The 22,318-nt window shown below is 45.2% G+C and overlaps 1 protein-coding gene across 3 annotated transcripts; it reads right to left on the bottom strand.

Annotated features, from left to right (window-relative positions):
- Positions 1 to 1,006: 1,006 nt before the first annotated feature.
- On the bottom strand, positions 1,007 to 22,197 carry ADAMTS13 (ADAM metallopeptidase with thrombospondin type 1 motif 13). Of its 3 annotated transcripts, none has more exons than XM_068413852.1 (29): positions 21,984 to 22,197; positions 21,606 to 21,672; positions 20,497 to 20,780; positions 20,156 to 20,297; positions 19,642 to 19,778; positions 18,761 to 18,844; positions 18,553 to 18,677; positions 17,607 to 17,753; positions 17,145 to 17,279; positions 16,440 to 16,590; positions 15,671 to 15,775; positions 15,043 to 15,194; positions 14,860 to 14,923; positions 14,182 to 14,308; positions 13,813 to 13,961; positions 12,338 to 12,458; positions 11,564 to 11,644; positions 11,110 to 11,291; positions 10,547 to 10,682; positions 8,744 to 8,873; positions 7,901 to 8,090; positions 7,071 to 7,188; positions 6,593 to 6,722; positions 4,999 to 5,203; positions 4,206 to 4,506; positions 3,693 to 3,839; positions 3,046 to 3,222; positions 2,518 to 2,702; positions 1,007 to 2,241 (listed from the first exon to the last, which is right to left on the bottom strand). In XM_068413852.1, the coding sequence occupies exons 1-29, from the start codon at positions 22,056 to 22,058 to the stop codon at positions 2,083 to 2,085; spliced, it is 4,206 nt and encodes a 1,401-aa protein (XP_068269953.1). In that variant the 5' UTR covers positions 22,059 to 22,197; the 3' UTR covers positions 1,007 to 2,082. The 3 variants fall into 3 exon arrangements, with proteins under 3 accessions (XP_068269953.1, XP_068269954.1, XP_068269952.1); XM_068413853.1 differs by having other exon boundaries at positions 7,071 to 7,185; positions 19,642 to 19,781; XM_068413851.1 differs by having other exon boundaries at positions 19,642 to 19,781.
- Positions 22,198 to 22,318: the final 121 nt, after the last annotated feature.

Genomic DNA, 22,318 nt, shown 5'->3' on the forward strand with positions numbered 1-22,318 from the left:
GTATTGCATTGTGGGTCCCCTCCTCCAGCAGGCAGGGCTTTGATGTCACTCGCATTAAAAGGCTGGTGGGCAGAGCCCGTGTACGCATTCACAAGCAGGCGCGCAGGCAGGCGCTCCACGCCAGGGTCTGGGGTGCACAGGAGCTCGGGGTCCCGCTGCCCCTGGCCAACAGCTAGGTGCTGTTATGCAGGCAGCCAGGGCGTGCTCAGAAGAAAGGGAAACATGAATTTTTGCATTAACATGAATTTAACAGCGTTACAAAATTCTGCCCTTGAGGTACAAGGGAAACACTCCTCTTAATCTGAATGGAATCAGGTTTTCTCCCTAGAAAACGGGAGTAGAAGTAGGACTTTGCAAGTCAGAGATGACCCAGCTGGCAACCTGTTGGCATCCAAACAAATGATAGAGGGAAAGAGCCTTAATTCTCTTAAATTATAAAGACAACAGCTGCATTTTTTGCAAATCAACATGGAGCATACAGCTGGTAACCAGAGCCCATCTCTGCAGACCAGGGACTCTGCGTAGTTGATCTGGAACAATAAACAGCAGTGAGACCCGGGATCCAGAGCAGAGCGGGAAGACAGATCCCATCTGCTAAAAGGTTACAAAAAAGGATTAAGAAAAGGATGTCTTTTCATTAACATCTCCTGTTAGACAGGAAATGAAGGCCCAGTGCCTGCATCACCCACGCACTGCAGCAGGATAGCTGATATATCCAGCTCCTTGAGGATCTCGCTTCAAGAATCTACTTTCCAGCTCTTCCAGAAATGGAGCATAAATCTGGAGGCTGGCAAGCAAAAAACTCCAGGCTCAACCAGCAAAAAACAACTATTAAGAAGACAGAAGAAAATAAGATTTTGCGGTTGTAAAAAGACGTCAGAGAATTCAGCTGAAAGAAAGCAGAAGCAGGGTTAAAACTGCCCAGGCAGAACCATTTATTGCATCCAGCGTGAAGAGCGAGGGCAGATGTGTCCAGCCAGGCTCCAGGTGCAGAAAAGACCCCTGAAGCAGTATATTGTGTTTTTGAGGAGGATGACAGATTTGGACCAAAGCATGGTCCAATGTTCAAGATATTAAATAAAAACAACTTTTAAAATGTATTTAAATCAAACTCGAGTGAATATTTGTCACTGCTCTAAAATACCTCTTCCTGCTACAACTTGTATCATGCAGTCTCAACAATCTCTCGTTGCACAGTTCCTGCGAGATGAAGATACAAGCAGATTAATAGCAGAGCTACTGTTCTTATCTGAGTAAATATGTCTTGGCACCAAACCCATCATTAAGAGACAGAATTCTTTTATTTTCCCATAGAAAAGTAGTACTGGTATCACTGTCAGATATAGAACAGTAGAACCACAGAAGGGGGGGCTGGGGAGGGACCTCTGGATGTCATTTAGTCCTCCCATATAAAGCCAACTGTCACCAGGGCTTGACCCGGTCAGCAGTGCCTCGATCTAGCCAACTCCTGAAACATTCAAGCTGAGTGTCCTAGTGTTGCACTACCCTCCTGGGCAAAGAAACTGTCTTGTTCTCACACGTCTAGTTTTCTCACGCTAGCAGTTCGTCCTCATACACATCTTTGTCTTCTTTATAACATTTCAGCATTTCAATGGGCCTCAGTTTTAAGGGGCATTTACACTGCAGGAGAGTGAACTTAATGGCTAAACCATAATCGTAGCTACTTGTGGTATGCAGAGGTTTGTAATGGGACACTGAGCCACTGAGAAATTAAATGACTACCCTAAAAGGATATCAGCATATTACAGAAGCAAGACCCTGAGATTTCAGCATCCAAGTCACTAACTGCAGACACGTAAACTGTATTAATACCAATCAACACAGACAGAAAATCCCTACGAGGACTATTTGCTAAATATTTGGTAGTTACATGTCTTTTGCATAACCTTTATAAATATTAACTGAGATCCCAAATGAGTCAGTAGATATTATTATTCTCATTCAGTAGATGGGGAAGCAGTTGCAAAAAAAATTAAACAACTCGAGTGACCTCAAGCAGTGAACAGGCAGCAGTGACTAACTGGACCACAGCCTTTCTCAGTGCAGTGGCCCTGGCCCCTTTCATTTGGGCTCAATAGCACGATATTCAGCCCGGAAACTGGTTTGGTGATCCTTAACATTTTCATGAAATTCTATTTCAGCTTGGCTTCCTGTTGATTGCCAGAAGAATTGTTGTTTCCCATGGAACACCATCGTCTTCATGGTGCTTACATCACGGACCTGCAGAAAGAGAGACCAAACCATTGTATCATAGCAACCTACAAGTGAAGGACCCACAAAATACCACGGACTTGCAGGGGGAAAAGCTGCCCTATACAAAGGTTAGAAGAAATACAGTAGACATCAGTAGTGCTCATTCACATCTACACTTATACAACAGAGATCAGAGTCTGACCCTCTAGGATTTGTGATTGAACTTTGCATCTGGATGGAAATCTCTAATGAGGAGATGGGTCTGTGCCCATACAAATCATCCCTGTTAGGTTTCTGACTCACCAGAATGTAATTAAAATGTGTTTGGTTGCTCTCATTGCCCAGGTCAATATACAGGGCGCGGATAGCTATGCGATGCCGAGGAGCCACGTTGATGAAGGTCCGACACACCACTCCTTGCCTTTCATCAGGCAATTGCACAGGATTCACTATTTCACCTTGGGGACCAAACAGCTGCTTGTCACAGTCTGAGATGGGGAAAGGGAGCAGAAAATAAATGATTCAGAGAAATGTCCAGCATCTCCAAGAAAGAAATTATTTAAATTAAACACAGGCAGAAAACTTTCTCTGAGGATTTTCATCTGGGAACCTCCAAGCATCAGCAAACACCTGCAGGGGCTTGCCTTTAAAATGGAGGAGTAGTCCACAAGTAATATTATTTCCACACTCCTTAAGAAGGAGCTTATTAGCTGCTAAAAATGAAGCAAGGTTTCCATAGATTTTCATAGACAACCATGATTGATGGAACTCTGTGGGCCTTGTCACGGGTGCCTTAATCTAAAGCAATTAGCAAAGCTTTCAGTAAGGTACCTTGGTAATATTTTTTAGTTGCAGTTCTGCTGTTGTACTGAAGAATGACCCCATTTCCTGGCAGCAAAACACGCTGTTTCACAATCAGTGTATTCGTTCTGGAATTTATCAGTGACAAAGGGAGCTTCCTGCAGCCTGTTCGCCACATCATTCGCCCAGAAAACAGCACGACCTCACCTGCAATGGATGAGCACAGGGACCAGAAACACTTTAACTAAAAGGCCACAACCTATCTTATATAGGTGTGGAATCAAGTAATTTCTGCATCTCGTCCCTATCTTATCAACATCTGTCATGAAAACGGTCCAGTTAACTAATCTAACTGTACTGATTCCAGCAAGAGGGTATGTTACAGAGAGTTTATAACAGGCCAAAGCAAGCAGCTTCTTTAACGCCATAAAGTCCTTTCAGCCCACATCTATCAAGAAAACAGTTAAGAAACCATTTTTTATGGGGAGGAAAGGCATCTTCACTTAGTCCCATCTGGCAATGACTTGGTGGGACCAAAAAAAACTTGTAAAACGCTTTCAGAGATGACACAGGCTCCAAGGCAGCAAGAACCTTTCAGGACACCAAAAGCACAGGGGCAAAAGAGGTACAGATTTCCCAAAGGGCCAGGCTAGTCCCCAGCACGCCCTGGGCAGTACCTGCACTGCAGTTGAGGGAGCTCTCCAGGACGGTGACTGTTATCTCCTCCCTGAGAGGACGTCCGATGGCCACAGTGCACTCACTGCTCTCTACACCCGTCATGTTGATCACCCCAGTGGCATTAAGAAAGAGCTTTCCACAGACATCTGTACAGCAGAGACAGATGAGAAACACATCCAGAAGGAACTACAGCTGCTGAAAAACAGCCCCATTCCCTTTGCAGCACAATGAACAGACAAGTGCACATCTTCTGCGTAAAGTACAGGAGGAGTCAGCTGCTGCCCCAAGGAGTCCCAATTCAGAAGAGCTTTGGGAAGCCCAGGGGAGAGAGTCATTGTTCCTAGGTCAGATAACAAGGACAGCTCATGGCATGCTGGAAGGAACAGCATGTTGTCCCTCCTAACCAGAAGTATTCCCTCCCGTGCTCCCATCCCTGTATGGCAGTAGGGTCACCACAACCCAGCTGCACGTAGTAAGCACCTATCTCTACCTTTTGGTAGCGTCCTCCTCACCTCCACTGGTCTGTGTCTGTTCCTGAGGCACAGCTGGCACAGCAGATGGAGGAAGATCCAAGTCCTTGTATCTCACCTCTTTGGCTGTCGTCAGATTCGCGGCTGGTGTCACTGTCTGCAGTTCTGCTCCATGGGACCCAGTCCCCACCACCTGCTCAGGGCAGGGCCCTGCGGAGCAGCCCCGTACCACAATGGCCTTGGGGAAGCGCCTGCAGAAGATGGGGTTCACGTGCTTACGGGTTAGCAGGTTGAGGCAGAAATCCTGCCGTGTCTGAATGCCATTCCCACATGAAGTTGAACACTGCAGAGGAAGAAACCCACATGTGTTTCAGTTGGTATTTAGAAATAAATACATTTGTTGGCTCAGGCATGATCTGGGGGGCTGATCTTTTGCTCACTGATGCTGTTGTATCACTAGCCCTTTCAGTGCTCTAGTTTCATCAGCTATAAGATGGCCCACCTCCCAAGGGATCTTCCAAACTCTAACTTGGAATTGCAGAACCACTTCCTAAAAAATCCAAAAAGATCTGCATTCCAGAAGAAAACATGCCAAAGATCATTTTTTAAACTGCAGCCAAAACCTTAGCTGAGAAAGGCAGGAAGCAGACCCACAATGCTAAACACAGGGCAGTGGAAAGGACGGAAAACATCCCTGGAAACAGTTCAGCATTTCTGTGGGAAGTAAATACACAAGGCAGAAGTGGTATTTCTCCTCTGGATGCTTTAGGGAAGTGGATGGCGATAAAACCACTGCACTAGACACCAAGTGCTCCATCTGAAGAGGAGCAAATACCTCTGTCCACTCGCTGAAGCTCCATTCGTAAGAGCACATTCGGATGACACAGGGGACGCTGGTAAGGGGCTTCTCTGCCACAGGACACATATGCTCCTCCAGCAAAATCTCCTTGCCTTGGTGAATCTGCACACAGGTGACCAGCTGGACAGCTAACCCGAGCCCACAGCTGGAGGAACAGGGGCCAGCTGGAGTTACCTTCCATCTGACAGAGGACATGGAGGAGAAAAATTAAGTTAGTGATGAGTGTCCCCCCCTACTATGTCTCACTGTAGAAGATGCACTGCAACTCCCTCCTCCGTCTCCCTTCTGCTTCTCAGCAGCTTGCTTCATCCCTCTGCCTCACACGCTTTGCTGTCTATGGTACTTAGAGGGCAGCCTGTGAAACAAGGCTGGGCAGTCCAGAGCCGGTGTGGAGTTGGACCCAGAGGGCATTCACATTTTGCAGGAAACCCACAGACTCAAAATATACATTGAGTCCTACTCTACATCCATTACAGTCTTCCCCAGGGTGACATACACAGGCTTAACTGCAAAACCAATCTTCTCTCCCTCCAAAACACACACCACTGAACAGTCAGATCAGAAACCAACCCAGGGTATTTCATCCTGGGAGCGGCATCCTGTAGCACGTTCAGATGGCAGTGGCTTTCCAGTCCCACAGCAAATAGGGCAGGGCAAGCTCTGCCCCATTTATCAGCCCTGAGCCACATCCTAGATCACACCGCCCATGTTCACAGACTATCACTCTCCATCAGTGTATGCTCTTGTGGCCCATGTGGCCATTTTGACCTCGGAGGGCACAGCTCCAAATTACAAGGCTCCTGCTCCTCTAGGTGAGGCAAACCATCACACTGGCTGTCTGCCATAATCTCTTCTGCCTTCTCCCTGGTCTCCCTTGCGCACCTTGTGCATCACCCCTCCTCCACAGCTTACACTGCATGAGCCCATTTTGTAATGCCACCTGGGAATAACGCAGCCATCAGTGAGTACCTCCAGCTGTCTTTTGTCTCCACTGGATTTTAAATCCAACCAGTCTATGAAAGTACACCTGGAATTCTGTTAATGCACACACACAGAGGCTCATGTTTGAGAGATCAGCAGTCACCCCACTGAGAGTGGTCTGCAATACCATAAATCCTAAGGAAAGTGCAATCAATTTCCTTCAGTTCTCAGAGCAGCTATTCCAGATTCTTAGAGCATTTAATTCTAGCTACTTTCCTTGATGCTATGTGGAAACTCCAGCTGGCAAATATGTCACCACCTTTTGCAGTTACAGATTTGTTGCTACTTGCCCAGGGTAATAAGGGATCAAGAGGTTTTCAGTTTTTCCCTGGACTCAAACTCCAAAGTCTTCACTTAGTTCTGCTTGAGAATACACCAGCCCAGGAAAGACTCTCAGTTAGTTTGCTCAGCATGGATCAGTGCTACTGTTTTTGCAGCTGGCTGTGCTTTCAAACCAGGGGAGACGAAGATAACATCCTCAGGGTAGCTTGACCCTTACTTTATCACATCCCTGAAGACAGAGAGGAAGGAAAGACCTCTCGCTGGCTCATTGTCTCCTGGCTCAAAGTCTGAAGTAAGTGTGCTTTACCTTGGTGGGCAGGGACTGAGATCACAGACTTCCACCCTGCTCTCTGGCTTTGGCACTGGATGACAGTTTTCTTCTTGGGTTTCTTCTTTGGTGTCAAAAGCCACACATACATACTGTAGCTGAGTCTCACCTAGAACGGGAAGCGATCTTACTCCATGGCATGCATGCAACAGCTGAAAATAAGCCGAGCAGTGTCAGTCACATCTGTGGGTACAAAACAAGCAAACTCTGCCCAAGCCCCAGGCACGCTTATTGCGCTCATTCCCCCAGCGCTGAAGCACACCAGCAGCCAGACAGCTCTCTAAACTATTCCCTGAGACAGGCCCCCTTGCCTCTTCCAGACTCAAAAAAATTGTGACCACAGCTACACATGCTCTTAGAATGGTAGAGGGGAAAAGAGCAGGTCCCTGAGGTTCCTAGGCACTGGGCTCACATCTACAGCCAAGTAACATTTCCCTGCAGCACTGAGAGATCTCACCTCTACCACAGGAGACAGAACACTCTCCAGCTAGAGGGCTCCAGACATACACGGTCCGATTTTCCAGTTGGATATGCCCAAGTGACTCCGAAGTCTGAAGTAAGTGTGCATCTTCCTCCTCAGAATAGAGCAAAAAGACCCAGACTGACATTGGCACCTGCTTTCCACACCAGTCCCGATCTAATGAAGCTGGAGGATACCTCCAGATCAAGCCTACAACATATTTGCTGTCACTGAAGAAAGAGGCACATTTAAGTACTTTTTCCATTTTTGCAGAACATATAAGTATCAGGACTAGCTAAGGACATCCAACAGCCAAGATCCCTCCTAATTTACACTACCTGAAGAAAGATACCTGAGACTGGACATGCCTAAAGCAGTATCTTCCCCATCTGTAAATGTAAACCTGGCAGTGGCTCCCCAGTACAGATCTGGACCAGTGATCCTGTGCTGAGAAGCCCTCTTCCCCGCTAGCAATCCTCCCTACCATGTCAGAACCTCTCTGCCAGTGAGGTAGTTCCTAGTGGACATGGGGTTATTTCTGTTTCTGGTTTTGTTGGACTCTGTGAGGAGAAACGAAGAAGGAACATAGTCAACAGCTGCCCTAAACAAACCACCACTATGAACTGATGAATACAGCAGCATAAATTAAGAGGGACAGAGCTGTCTAAAGTGACAGGATGAATTTTAACTGGGCAGACATTCTTGGTGTACACCACCCTCCCAGACTCCAGTAGTAAGGTAGTTCTTCTTAACTGGTAGCCTCTTGTAGATCACAAGTACAAAGCTCCCAGTGAAACTCCTGAAATAAGTCAAGCCAGTAAACTCACTTTGTCCCAGCCTAAAGGGCAGACATTCACCACACATGGCACAATGGAGAGGGGTTTTTCTTCTGCTGGGCACAGGCTGTCATCCACAACAGTCTCCAATCCATCGCGAAACTGAACACAGGTCAGATTCTGCTGGGCAGCTCCAGTTCCACAGACAGCAGAGCACTCGTCTGTCCGAGACACCTTCCACCTAAATGGGAAGTAATTGTATCACACTATTTCTTATCTGGATCACAGAGGTTTATTACTCACGCCACTGATTACAGAAATGGGTCATACAGAGTACGCAGCTTCTCTATTTCAAGAGCCTTGTCTGGATGTGACTGAGGGGACAACTTCTAGAAATTTAAGTCCTTGCCCTGACAGCTCTCTAGGACTAAAAGCACCTAAGCTAAAGAGCTATAGTTCACCGTGTAATCACTTTTTATTAAACGCTAAAATGTCTATGAGATCAATGTCTGGGCAGGCTTGGCTCTTGGTCCTCTTTCCAGTCTAATTAACACAAGGGTCTCCTCCAGAATAAGATCAAATCTTTGTTGGCACAATCTTGGAAAGGATGTGAGCAGACATCTTTTGGCCATACCCTCAAAGTATTTTCATTTAGCAGACTACTGTAAAATATTGGAAGGACTATCTACCATTCATTCAGCTGACATCTCATGGGACCAGGAAAGACAGAACATGGTTTGGGATCTGCTACACCATTATAATTAGGAAGAAACTACTCCATACCTCTCTTTTTTTTCACCTTGCACAATGCAAATGAGACTGCAGAGACTGGGTTAGGTGGCAGAGAAAGGACAAGCGAAGTGAGAATTCAGCTGAGCTTCCAAGAACACCAACCTGTACAGGCACAGCTCCATGGCACAGGGCTTGTGCTCTGAAAGGGGCCGTGGGAGCTCCAGACACCTCTGATCCTCTGTTATTTCATTCTTTGTCTGGTCAAAGCACACATGATTCACTGGTCGCTTCCCTGGGATACAAAAGGAAAAGGAAAGGAAGTTATGAACAAAGTGAACAGTTCACCTCTATTATGCTAGGGAGATGCAGACATTTCGCTTTACTCAAATCATCTGTGTAGGAAAATGGTGTATTTGGGAATACAGACTTTCTATAAACACACCAACCCCTTCTTTCTGCTATAACTTTTCCTCAAGAGTTTTAAAGTGACTTTCCAAGAAGAACACCCCAGAAGATGAGAAGTTTGATGGATAATCCACTGTCAAAAGGGAAAGATTGCTCTAAACCGGCTGTTTGCAAGAACAAGGATATCAATCATAATTTGGTTCAAATTACTTCTAATGATCTCAATGTCTGACCGATGAGGAACAAGTTGCTGAAAACAAGCTCTAGCAGTCAGCCATTTTTAAATGACATTCTGTAGAACTTCTCACGTAATATCATCACACAGCCTTCATACCCAGACAGCACCATGCCAGTGTCCTCAAAGTGATCATCAATATCCATGCAAGAAATGAAATATTCATGAACTACAGCTATAAACAAGTTTTTTAACAATACTGAACCTAACAGATAAAGCAGGTGAAAATCCAAACTCAAAGAAGTTACAAGCAAAAGCTGTAAAGAGTCTCCTTTGCAGTGAATGAGCTACCCAGAAAGAGAGACAGGCATTCCTGAACCTCAAAGAGCATGACCCTGAGAAGCAAATGTCAAGAATCAATCAGCAATGTTATCTTTTCACTACCCTCCTTGTTTTCAAATAATGTCTATTGGTAAGGAGCGCCTGAGCATCACTTCCAGCTCTCAAGATGCAATTTCAGCTCAGATTCTCAACTTCCTGTCATTTTAAGTCCCAGCTTTCTCATTTTTTTATTTGTGACTGCATTAGCTGGGAGGCCCTAGAGAATTTTGAGTTCTTTACATCAGGGTTTCAGCAATCACTTCACCTGGGGAATCTGCTGGAGAAAAGCTCTCCAGACATAACTAGTCCTATAGACTGACTTCCATAAGTATTCATTGATGTATTTTCTAAATCCTTGTCATAGAAGTCTTGAGAGGCTTGCCGGTGTCATCTGTATTATCTGGTAAACAAGATGTCAGACTGCCTACCAGAGTGATCTGTTACAATCTGCATTATGAATTCTTCAGGGAGACAGAAAGGATTAGCCATGGCACAGGAATAGAATTCTAAGAAGGAAGTTTCATAATTAGCTCTGAGGCTTTAGTTAGACACTAGATACCACTTTGGTCTCAGACTTTTGATGTTTAGACAACGTTAAATTACAGTCTTCAATAGCTTTGAAAAATCTGAGAAAATTATTTAGTCTTAAAACCAGAAGTTCAGTTAAAACCTATTTAAAAATCCTCTTTGTGATCAAACATTTTCACTGTCATTTTGATGATTCAGCTCATTTGCTGATTTGCTAGTTTAACTCAAAAGCTGTACCACTCTTTCCTTTGGTTCAGTTTTAACACTGGCAACTGCAGCTCACTTTCAGCAATTTGCTTTTAAATTCAGTTCAGTTGTTTAATAAGGTCTAACCAAGTATCTGTCGCTGATGTCACATTTCTTTCAGTCAGCCCAGGAGAGCTCATGGAGTAAAGATGTGGGTGACTATCAGCCAGCCAAAACAGAAGTCTGCCCATATCTCTGTAAAAAGTAAAGATTGAGTACTGCTGCCTCACCTTCCCCACAGGTCACTGAACATGGCCCCTGCTGAGGAATCCACACGTACGTCAGATTCTCTTTGGGGACAAAGTAGCTGAAGGTGATGTCTGGGTTGGTGGCATTGCCATATTCTTTTGTATACCTTCGATAGACCTGGTGAAGGAAAAAGTTGTGGTCAACACACTAATCAACTCAGTCTTATTTCTTAGGATGGAGATAAGAGAAGCTAGTCCCCTCTTCCATCCAATCCTGAGTCTCTGTGCTATGACTCTCAGTTCTTGCCAGATGCAGTCAGACGCTCACCCTGTGAATTCTATGCACAGGGCACTGGAAAAAAAGATTAAGCCAAGCAAAAGGTTCAACTCATTATGCTTTTCCCCACACCCGCAGAAAGCCTGCAGGCAGCAAACCTTCAACCTTTCTCAAGAAGAGCAACACTATCACTCTTAGTGAACACAATCTCCAGTGGCCTTGGACACGAAGCCTACTACACCTGGATTCTGCACTGCAGCAGCGCTACACAAACTCAGCCTGTCCAAGTCCTGACTGGCCTCTTTCCAAGTCTGCTATTTTAATTTACCTGTATTTCAATTTCTTCTTGTGTTGGCCCATCCACATGGACTTCTTCCAAGTTTGGCAGGTTATCCTTGGTGAGAAACACTTTGTATTTGATCTGGCTGTCCTCCAGAACTGACGGATAGGTGACATTCAGAGAGATTTTTCCTTTTCCAGCAACCACATATTCTCCTTTAACCTTCACAGCTAGAGGAGCAAAAGCAGCAGTGAGGTTAAGAGATATGATGTGGTCACCAGGATCCCTTGGTGCTGGCAGCTACAGACTGCCCATTTGCTAGAAACCAGTTTGATCTAATTTGGGTATCCCAAAGAGCACAGCTTGTACCACTTCCCACTGAAGAGCATCCAACAAACAAATTGCATCATGAAGAACATTCCTCCCAAATTCCATTTGCTTGTTTTTACAAGCTTGTTTTAGCCCTGCCTGCAGTCTCTCTTCTCCTTTTCATTCAACTCACCCAAATGTGTGAAGAGTGGTCTCTGATTGGTAACATGGACCAAGGTGGCATTATAAGGCAGAGACAGAAACGTGACGTACTCTGGAAGGAAGGAAAGAAAGAAGATACGGTCACCTTCCATTACTGTACCTCTGTTAAAAAGGCTGGGGATTACAGATCAACCCCTCTTCACCTTACTAGCACACTATCCATTGGAGGACAAGCCTCACAGGCAGCAACAAAGCTTAATTGCAGATAGGGGTTAATAGCTAATATAAAAAAAAAAAAAATAAGGATACAATAGTGACGGCCAGTGGGCTAAATTCACACTGACCTTAGCTCTATCAGCTTGGCTTGAACATAGCGACAGTGAATACAGCAAACAAAACTGAACTGACTTCAGTGTCCTGTTCTCATCTTTCTTTTGTTCTTTTTATGTTCTCTGCTAATATCTGTATGCGATACTGCAAGAGCCGGATCAGTTCCCAAATGGATGTTTAACATCTCGTGAAGCATCTGACACAGCCCTCAGCTCCCAGTAATTTGCTGGACTTCCCAAATGGCTACATTTCTGGTTCATGTCCAGAGAAGAGCTATAACCAAAAAAGTCACCCTGCCTACACAACAGCTACTTCCCTGCTACAGATCTTAGCTGCCTTCTCTGTTGACTACCCAAACATCATCGCCATATCCTCCATAAAATAAAATCCAGCAGCAGCAGAAATAAGATTATGAACACTAAATATGCACACAAACAGTACCATAATGTTGAGCCTGAGGGTGAGGACTACACACCTTTAGCTTTTCCTTCTGTGTAAGATCCACTCACTTTGGTGCAAGTGGTATTATCACCTCCACAGACCTTGCAGGAGTCCATTATCTTCTTGGAGTCCATCTGGCCATCACACCCGAATGCCTGAGCAAAGGGGAGAGTCTGTCAAGACTTGCCTATTCTGAGAGGAAAACAAGCAAATGAAAGCAACATTGCCTGAATTCTTGAAACTGCCTTTTTCATTTGTAATTCAAATTTAAGATGACAACACAGACAAAGATGCATTTGTACCCAGATCTACCACTGTACAGCAGTATGCAAAGCCAGGGACTGGAAAGTCTTAGCTTAGAGCACAGGTTTCATTAATTGTGTGACATTTTCTTTCTCATAAGAAGCAGCCCAGAAAGATTTCTTCCTGTGACCTAAAACAAAGGCTCTGCACTCTCTCTCTTCTACGAACTCTTTTTGGAGGGGGGAGAGGGGGAAAAAAAAAAAAGCCCAGGAGAACAGTAAACATGAATGGTAGGTTCTAAAGGAATCCTTAGCTCCCCAAACCCAAACCTAGCTCACATCCTTCAGCCTGGCCTTCAATCTCATGGAGCTCAGAAAAGAGATTCTATCCTCTTTCCCACAATAAGACTAATTTACACAAAGCTACAGGAGGATCTCAGCAGGCTTAGCAGCAAAACATGTGCAACTGCTGAATTTATGCTAGAGGCACTGATTCCAGGCTTTGGATGCTGCCATAACATGCATATTTATCACTGTCACCAATAGAACAGCAGAAATCAGATTATGCCTACACCCTCTGCTGTTCATTAGGTGGAAACGCTTTACAAAATATCGTGAACATGAGGATAATGAGAAAAACAAAATTTTAAAAGTGTATTCTGTGAATGTAAAGAAACAGAAAACATACAACCGGGTCAGCATTGAGCAGTTACTAAAATGCAGACAGTGCAGGGGAGTTGTACTCAAGTTCAACACAAAAGAATGCCCTTCTCACGTCCAACCCAGAAAAAAAAGTTACACTTCAGTTTTGATTAGTGATACTGCAACAATCCATTTGTCAACTTTCAATTCCCAGGTTTTACTCCTTATTTTGCCACTGACTCGGTATGTTCAAATCATGTAAGTTTTCTCCAGTAGAGTCAGCTTTTTATAGGGCTACTGATACCATGCAAACTGAACGGCTGATGACGCCTCCTCAACCAACGCATAAACCAATTGCTTCCCGGATTAGGGATAAACAGCCTTACGTACTTACTGCATAATTAACAGAATGTCTTATATCTAGAGGGCATTGGCACTGGATGCACAGACAGAACAGTAGATTTGTTGGACTCCATCCAATAAGCTAAGAACAAAACTCTCTTCTTTTGAGAAGAGCTCGCTCTGTTGTTTGGGACACTGTTTTTCCTTCCCCTGCTCCTAGTAAACTGGTCCCTTGGGGGCAGATTACATGTCAGAGGTTCACCTGGATTCCCCAGTCACTTACTCTGCAGCTTCCCATTACACACAGATTGAAAGCCCCACGGTGCTCAGAATCATCCTGCTCACATCTGGTTCCATCTATGAAACTGTCTTCGCGGCTTACCATGAATTCGCTTTCGACGGCCCTGCACATGTGCTTGCACAGCATGTCCCCTGGAGGAGGCAGACAGAAGAAGGAAGGAGTTTCTCTTTCAGAAAGGCACGTGGCTGACCGTCAAGCAATGAGAAGTCAAAAGGATCTGACAGAAAGAGTATCCAGGTTTCATGTGAAAACTAAAAGAATCAGTGAAACAGCCTTTTGACTTCGAAGTACACACAGGTCCATGAGCACTGCCCTTCACAAAGACACCACGGTTTCTCAGTCTTTCCTCACCTTTGGCAAAGCCAACAGCAGAAGTCCAGGTATAAAAGGATGGCGCTTCTACAGTGAGATATAGTGGCTTTAAATTTGTTGCTGCACATTGTTCAGCCATAAAGTCCTGCTGGGTCATCAAACAGGCCTATATCCCAGAGAGAATTGTATGGGTAATGAAAGGAAGTTACTGAGCACAGAGTCCCAAGCAGCATTTTACCCACTAGCTGAAGGCAGAAAGCAGTGGGGCTGGTACGTAAAACACCAAAACAACCACAAATAAAGAGAACCACTTTAAAGGGAGGCTGCGGGATATGCAGAGAATTGTGTTTGGAAGCTGATACCTTTGCTATTTATACAAAATAAATGGATAAGCAAAATAGGAACAATACAAGAATGTCCCTCTGAAGAAAACTATCATTAAGTGAGTCACTATTTTCTCAGTGTCTGTCCTGCTATGAAGGCATAGAGAAAATGCTTCATTGCACGTGAACAATGCTATGAAAGAATACTGCTGTCTTCAGACACAGTGACACAAATACCTCTCCTGTTGTCAGACAGATGGAGGCTGTATGCCAGATCTTTAGTCCTCCTTCCCAGAGCAGTCAGCTGTGAGAAGTACAGTCCCAAACCACACAGCTCTCAAAGGGTTAAATGGCATTAAAAAAAACACTCAGAAGATGTGATGAGCTCCACTACCTGAGTATTGCACATCTCCGCTTGGATGCTGGCGCCACGGCATTCCTGCCCCCCAAAAGCAGGCCTGGAAATGACAGGAAAAGAACAACTCAGCAGAGGCAGGTTTGTCCCAAGAAAAGAGCAATACTCAGACCCCGTGACCCTGAATCAGCCAAAAGGCACTGCAAACTCCCCACCTCTTACCTGGGGTTGTTACAGAACCGCTGCCTTATCACAACTCCACCTCCACAGCTGCGGGAGCAGGAGGAGAAGGGGCTCCACACGGACCACTGCCCATGGACTACAGCCGTGGGGTTCAGTTCTTCCAGAGAGCTGCACTGTCCCTTGGAGCACCACTAAGACCAAGAATACAGAAAATGGCAGCAGCACCACAGTGAACTCAGCAGGGCTGGGACCTACAAGGGTGGCACAAATCCCCATCTTTTTGCAAGCCAGACTGCAATAGAGGATCCCAAGATGAATGAGGCACCTTCTCATAAGAGCCTAGAAGAATCCCATTCCTAACTATGGTCTAACACGAGGCTGGGGTTAAAACAAAGAGCTGATAGATCATTTTGAGTGGAAAGCAAAGCCTTTGAGGAGAGGTCAGATATTAGGCTGTAGAGCTGCAAAGCTACTCCAGAGATATAAAAAAGGTGAAAACACCAAGATCAGCTGGTACCAGTTTGTGACTGGAGTGTCTGGCCTTAGCTCCCTGGCCAAAGGGCAGCAAGTGCCATGTACCTGCCAGCCACTGACAAATGTCTTGCTGTCTAATGAGCTCCATAACACCCACTTCCACTTCTGATCATCAGATCAGCAGCCTCCTTACCTTATTGATTCCACACTCAGTACCATCCAAAAGGGGAACAAGAAGCCGAGTACAGCTGGATTTGTCTCCTGGTTGCACGTGGCATGAGAGAACTGCACATATGTCCTGGTGTGACAAGAAAATCAGGGAGTTCAGGGAGTGACTTAGGCTCATCAACACAGCAGTCCCAAAAGCTGCTCTGTTTAAATGGTGCACGTCCCAGATGTTTGGTTTCCCCACAGCTACCCAACCATACAAGCAAGTCTCTTCATTTTTCCTGCTACTGGGCAAATGTTGTGGGCACATCAAAAGACCATCACCACTAGCTGTAAAGCTAGATGATCAACTGAAGCAATTAAAGTTTCCTCCACTTTAGTGCTTCCTCCTTAACACAATGTGTCCAGATGGCAGCTATTAGCCACGCTGCATTTCTCAGACAGGGGGAGTTGAGCAATGGTGGGGAAGCTGAAGGAATCCAACGAACAAGAGCTCCCTAAGACAGGGCCCTGAGCAGATGTACCCAGCACTAGCACTGCCAGGCCCCTGTTTGGACAGAAGACTCTGGCTACTGTGCAAACCTTAAAGGAGATTTATGTGGACGAAGGATGTGATGGAGAGAAGGGGAACATTTTAAAAGCCTTTGAAGGTCTGTACTTTGCCAAGAAATCTGTGGCAAGTAAGCACCTTCCATCTCTTTATAATAAAAATGTCACCAGCTCCCTTTTCCTGAATCTTGGCTCCAGAACACTTCCCTGCTGCCCCTAGCAAGACAGACAAACTTTCTACCTACAACATTGCTGTCAGCAAAGGTGCATGCTGTAGCAACACTCCCAAAGGCTATTTTACATTGCTCATCTGCTCCATAGTACAAGCCAGGCTTCCATCCAGGGATGCTGCCGTCCATGTCCGGCAGGTCGTTTAAGCAGTTTGTTTGGCCTGTGCTGATAGAGACATAAGAAATATCACTTTCCCAGCTGTGGGCAGTAAGGACAATGACATGTTTGCAAACTTGTGCTGAGTTTCATTCTGGGAGTTGGCTGCTGCTTTCCCAGACAACACATGCTCACTGTGGGCTGTGATGGATTTAGTTGCAGCAGCTGCCTGGAGATGCTCACAGTTCCCTGCCGATGAAGTTATAACAGAAACCCGTTCCTGTTCTTTACCCAGCCAGCTGACAGCCCACAATGCTTGTTTAAACCTAGATGCTCTGACATTTTAAATTAAATTTCCAGGCTGAGCTAGTGTCTGAGAAGTCCAACACAGCCCAGGCATGTTAGTCACTAACCAAAGTAACTTCCAGCTACTTGAAGTAAAAACTGGGTTTAACCTCAGCAACAGACACAGTGATAAGAAATAAACAAACCCCAAGCTTTTAACAGTTCCTCGTTTCCCAAGAATGTCCTATTTTATTCCTTGTCTTTCCCTGCCCTTTCCCAAGCTCCCAGCACAGGGAAACACTCCCACAAAGGCACACAGAACTTGACCATTCCCTTACCTGACAAAGGCCAGGAACTCTTCTCGGCTGCACTGCGACCAGGCAAGGTCGATGCTGTTGTGGTTTCCTGCTGAACCCATGATGTAACCGCTGCTGCTACACCCATTCCCCTCACCATCATGGGGGATTCCAAGACTGTAACAGAAGAATCACAGTGCCCTGAGAAGAAACCCAGAGGCTGGGTTCCCTCAGAGCCTCTCTTTTCTAAGCAAGGGCTGAGCTCCCTCTGCAGCCTCTCCTTCTACTGTTGTCACAAAGGTTCTCTCTCCTCTTTGCAGCTTCTAATTGTCACTGAGCGTGCAGGAATACAAGTGCAAGGAACTCTTTCCAAAAGTTTTGAATAACCTATAGGAAATCCCCTGTTATGCCAAGAGAACCTTTTCCTCCTTCTGAATCCTTTAAACTGGGAAATGTTTTTATCTGAATAAAACAACTGGGCTCCTCTGGGGCTTTCCTACTGACCTGTGCCCAATCTCATGGGCTATGGTGACTCCCAGGTCAAAGCCGGTGTCCTGGGTAATAACACAGCTCCAGAAGGAGGAGCAGACTCCACCTAACTGAGTCACTCCACGTAGCTCCTTGTTCCCATCAGGTAACTCCAAGTCAAACCTAAAGTAAGGGAGACAGAGACAGAGGAAAGAGCAAAGAAACATTGCAGCAGCTAATAAAGTCAGGTCTAGACATTCAACTGAATTTATTGGCACCTTCCTGATATAACTTTGCCAGCTACCTAACACTTCTTTTGACACATGGAGCTCCCTGGGGCAAGATGGTAGCAGCAGGGTCCCACAAATGCCCACTGTTCAAAATCTGTGGCAATTCTAGATTTAAAAAATCCCCATGACCCCAGACAAGCAGAACAGAATAAAATGACCTAATCCCATTTGCAGAAGACAGAGCAGTATCATCATCTCTTTGAAGAAAGAGCACTAAACAAGGCCATTACACTCAAGAAAAGTTTGCCTTCGACAAATTCAACCAAGGCAATTTAGAGCAAGGAGCCTGAAAGTCAGACAAAACGTCTGAGTCAGAGCAGCACTAGAAATCTTCCATAGAAAACACCAGTGGGTTTTCACTTCCAGTTACTGTTCGACTTTTCTGCCCACAAAAAGCTGCAGTGGGTTTGGCTGTGCTGCTCTGGAAGCACACAATGTCCGCTCAAGTCTGGCTGGTCAGTGCTTGGGGAATATTCCGGTTCCTTCAGAAACTGAAGAAACAGCACCTCTGACTAACTGAATTAGACTAAGGGCAGGAGAATCAACACCAACCAAGAGAATCAACCCATTTCCAAAGCCTCTGTGATGCCCAGCTGCTGGAAGAGCCAGTGCAAATCACTGTCACTGCACTAACAGCTGGATACCATCAGCCCTGTCTCCAGTCCCCTCCCAGGGCAGGGGAGCTTCAGTACCTGGTGATGTAGAGGACAATGTCAGCATGCTGGGGGTCAGAGTCATTCTGGGGGTTGACCTTCTTGCTCCATTCACAAACACTCATCAGTGAGGAGGTGATATTTGTTGTGATGTTTACCTCTGCCTAGAGCGAAGGCACATTTGCACATTTCATACAGCTTTTACCAACCCCTTGGACAACGCTTGAACATAGTCCTCCCTGCTTACCTCTGGTTCTCTCAAAACAAGCATTTGCATAAGATGAACCCTGAAATGAGCACCCAGCGAGGCATCTCTCAGCAGCTCTGCCCCCTGTTAAGAGACAAAAAGAATTCAATAAACAAGGCACCTTGGTGACTCCCACTACCTGTTCCCTCCCACTGTTCCCAATAACAGGGCTGCACTCACTACAAAGGTAACACACCTGATAACCATAAGGGGCAACTATAAAATCACCAGGAAGCACAATATTAAAGTATGCACTACAAATGTAAATAGATCTGTCAACAGATGAGAACTGTTGTTAGACTTGTCAGACACTCTGAAGCAGAAAGAAAAATCTGCATAGAAAAGAGTTTCCTAGGGTAGGAGAGTGAAAGCTAAAGACTTTTTTGCAATATACGCACACAGAAAATGCACAAACAAATTCTTAATAATAGCAAAGGGAGACAGAGAAATCCTGTAATAGAAATAAAAAGTTGAAATTTAAAACATAAGATTAATTCAGTGGATCTTGTCCAATCTCACTGCAAGCAACAGGGACTGGATCAAGGCTCTGGTGATAAAACTCTTGCTGTTGTATCCAACATACAACAATATTAGTAATGAAATGAACAGCTACATTTTCTACATGGGCTTTAAGGCTACAACCCTAAAGCTTCTAACATCCTCTTTTCCTTGTGCAGCTTCTTGTTCAAGGGAAAGCTTGCCATGCAGTGGCAAGGGAAGCAGAGAAGAACACCCTGCACATAATCAGTGCTCTGCACTAGGAGCAGGTAACCATAAACACCTCCAAAAGTGCACTCACAGAGGTCCATCTGCCTGTGACACAGCCTGTGACACTGTGAGCTCTCACACTGGGACAGCAATCCAAACAGAAAGCTACTCACAATGTTCAGGTTGGCAAGAATATATCGCTCCGTGTCCTCTTTGTGGTACAAGTAAACATCTGGACCTGCTACGACCATCAGCTCCAGATGTTTGACAGCTCCCTCAGCCCTCTTCTGCAGGCGAGAAGGAAACCGCCCTGCTGAACAGGACAAAGGGACACAGGGAGTTCAAAATGCAAGACAACATAAAAAGTCCTACAGATCCACTCCCTTTTCCTGAAAGACTAGAATAATCCAGCTGGAAGACCACTCCTCCAGTTGCTTGCTCAGGTTTCCCACTTCTGTTGGTTTCTTTCACTTGCCAGCATCCTTAATAACACACTCATGCCATCAAAATAACAAATACCTAAATGAAAACACACTAGTTACACCTCAATGAGGTGAGGAACATTATCAAGTATACTCATATATTTGTAGAAAAAGATTTTTCCTCTGAGCTCATGCAAGCAACCCCACTACCAGGAGACAGCTTTTCCAAGCATAACAAGCAGGGCTTCCTCTCCATGTATGTTACCTCTTGCTGTATTTTCCTCTCTTGCAGCACTTCTGAAGAGAATGTGGGGTCTGGAGAAGCCGAGGTCCTTCAGCAGGGCCATATCTTTGCTTCTGACAGGCCTGATATGAATCTTTTCCTCATTTGTAATGACGACTCCTTGCTAAAGGAGATGAAATTCCATCTCTGAGTTATTCCAAAGGCATTTGCTATCAATGGAGAACTGCATGCCATATCCTTCCTGTTTCTCCTTTGTAATGCTCAGATTTATTAAATGGATGGTTCACACATGCTTGGTGCATCAAGCTGCAAACCTACAAAGGCTGTAAACGCTTGAAAGAATAAGTTCAGTGCATACTCACCAGCTGCCCTTCACAGTAAGTGACTCTACACTTAGCCCCAGGAGGTTGCAGTGGATTTCCACCTGCAAAGCAGTTGCCTGAGTATCGCTTCAGTAAGCTAAAGGAAGAGTTCACCACTTGATTGCTCACAAAGGAAGAGGAAAGGAGGGCATGGTCCTCTAGAAATTCAAAAGCATAGAGTTCTCCCCAGGCCTCAATGAAGCAATGTTGAATCTGACAGGACATCAGCCTGATCTGTTCTTCTTTACAAGGGCAAGTTGGCTCAGCAACAATAAACTCAGGTACTGAAAGACATGAAACAAGACCAGAACAAGGGGAACAGTTATGAGAAATGATGATACACAGAAAACAAACGTAATGATCTGTCTCCCTAGGAAAAAATACTCTCCAAATGACAACTGTGGCCTTTCAGGCTCACCGCATCAATGGTCAGACTTCTACGCTTTCATGTATTCCAAAGCGAGGATAATCTGATTGGGAACAGACAACAGCTCTAAAACTGGCTCCTGATTTCTCGGTGCTTTTGCTCTCTTGATAAGGAGAACAGTTCATTTAACAAAAGGCTGAGGCAGTTTTACTTCCTCAGATGTTAAGTATTACTGAGTGAGAATTATCATAATCCAGACAGAGACACTGGGATGAGCACTAGGTGAACTCACAAGCAGACAACATCCTTGCTTTAAGGATTTGAGAATTTAAAGCGTATTTTTACTCTGAACTACCTTCAATCCAGACCCAGAATACTACTCTCTCCACCTGTTTATTTAAAAAAAATTATCAAGTTCATTTAAAGCTATTCTTAGTCTAAAGCTTCTCACCCAGGAGACCTGGAACTGCTAATCTCACAATAAAACACAGAGAATAAGGACCATAGGAGAAATGTGCAAAAAGATTTATCATATCTCCTTCAGCAGATTTTAAATACCGACCCAGTTCTTCAACCGCTTTCACACTGAAACACACTGAAACTCACTAATTAATGTGACTCAGAAATGCTAAATGCTTGTCAGATCAGGGTTCATTAATAAGTGTTTTTAGCATTATCAAATGCACAGGATTAGAAATAAACTGACAGACGTGTTCCAAAACCAAGAAGGAGCCCTGCATACCATCAGACACCGAGCTGGTTCCAAAATAAGAGAAAACATCTTCCACATCCAAAGTGCCGAGAAATTTCTGCAAGAAGAAGAACAGCTTTACATTTTTTTAAGAAAAAACAAGTGGATACAAGACTATCACTTAACCGAACCCAACCTGGAAGGAACGCCAGCGAACAACTCAACTAGTACCGACGCCAAGTTCTCATGGCTTTATGTTGCACTAAGCATGGGCTGCACAACAGCCACCCAGAGGAAACAGCTTTATCTTCTTGATTAGTGAGCTTCGATGGATTTTGGCTTAGAACGTATTGTGTTGTCTCTTCTTCTTTTTCCTAGAAATAAAAAAAAGGCTTCCTGGAAACTGCGTTTTCTGGAGGTCAAACTCACCTCTTGGAAAGCCGACGGCCAGCAGAACCCCAAGGGGAGCATCACGAGCGCCCGGATCGTCAAGCTGACGATCATGCTGGAGGAATCGCAACCAGCTCTGCGGAGTGCGCGCCGGCCCAGGGGTGATTAAGACGATGTTTGGCCCAAAGCATCACGTGGAGCGGAAGGGAAGAGCGCAGGGTTTAAACAAACAGGGGAGCTGATCCTCTGCAGAGAGGGGCAGCCGGGGGGAACGGCCTGCTGCCGACAGCTGCGGGGAAGGAGGTTTTGCGCAATGTTTGCAACTTCGCTGCAGCCAAAGAGCGCGGCAATAACGAGCTTTGAGCCAGTCTGAG

This window comes from Nyctibius grandis, chromosome 16, assembly GCF_013368605.1.
Source record: "Nyctibius grandis isolate bNycGra1 chromosome 16, bNycGra1.pri, whole genome shotgun sequence".
NCBI lineage: Eukaryota > Metazoa > Chordata > Aves > Nyctibiiformes > Nyctibiidae > Nyctibius > Nyctibius grandis.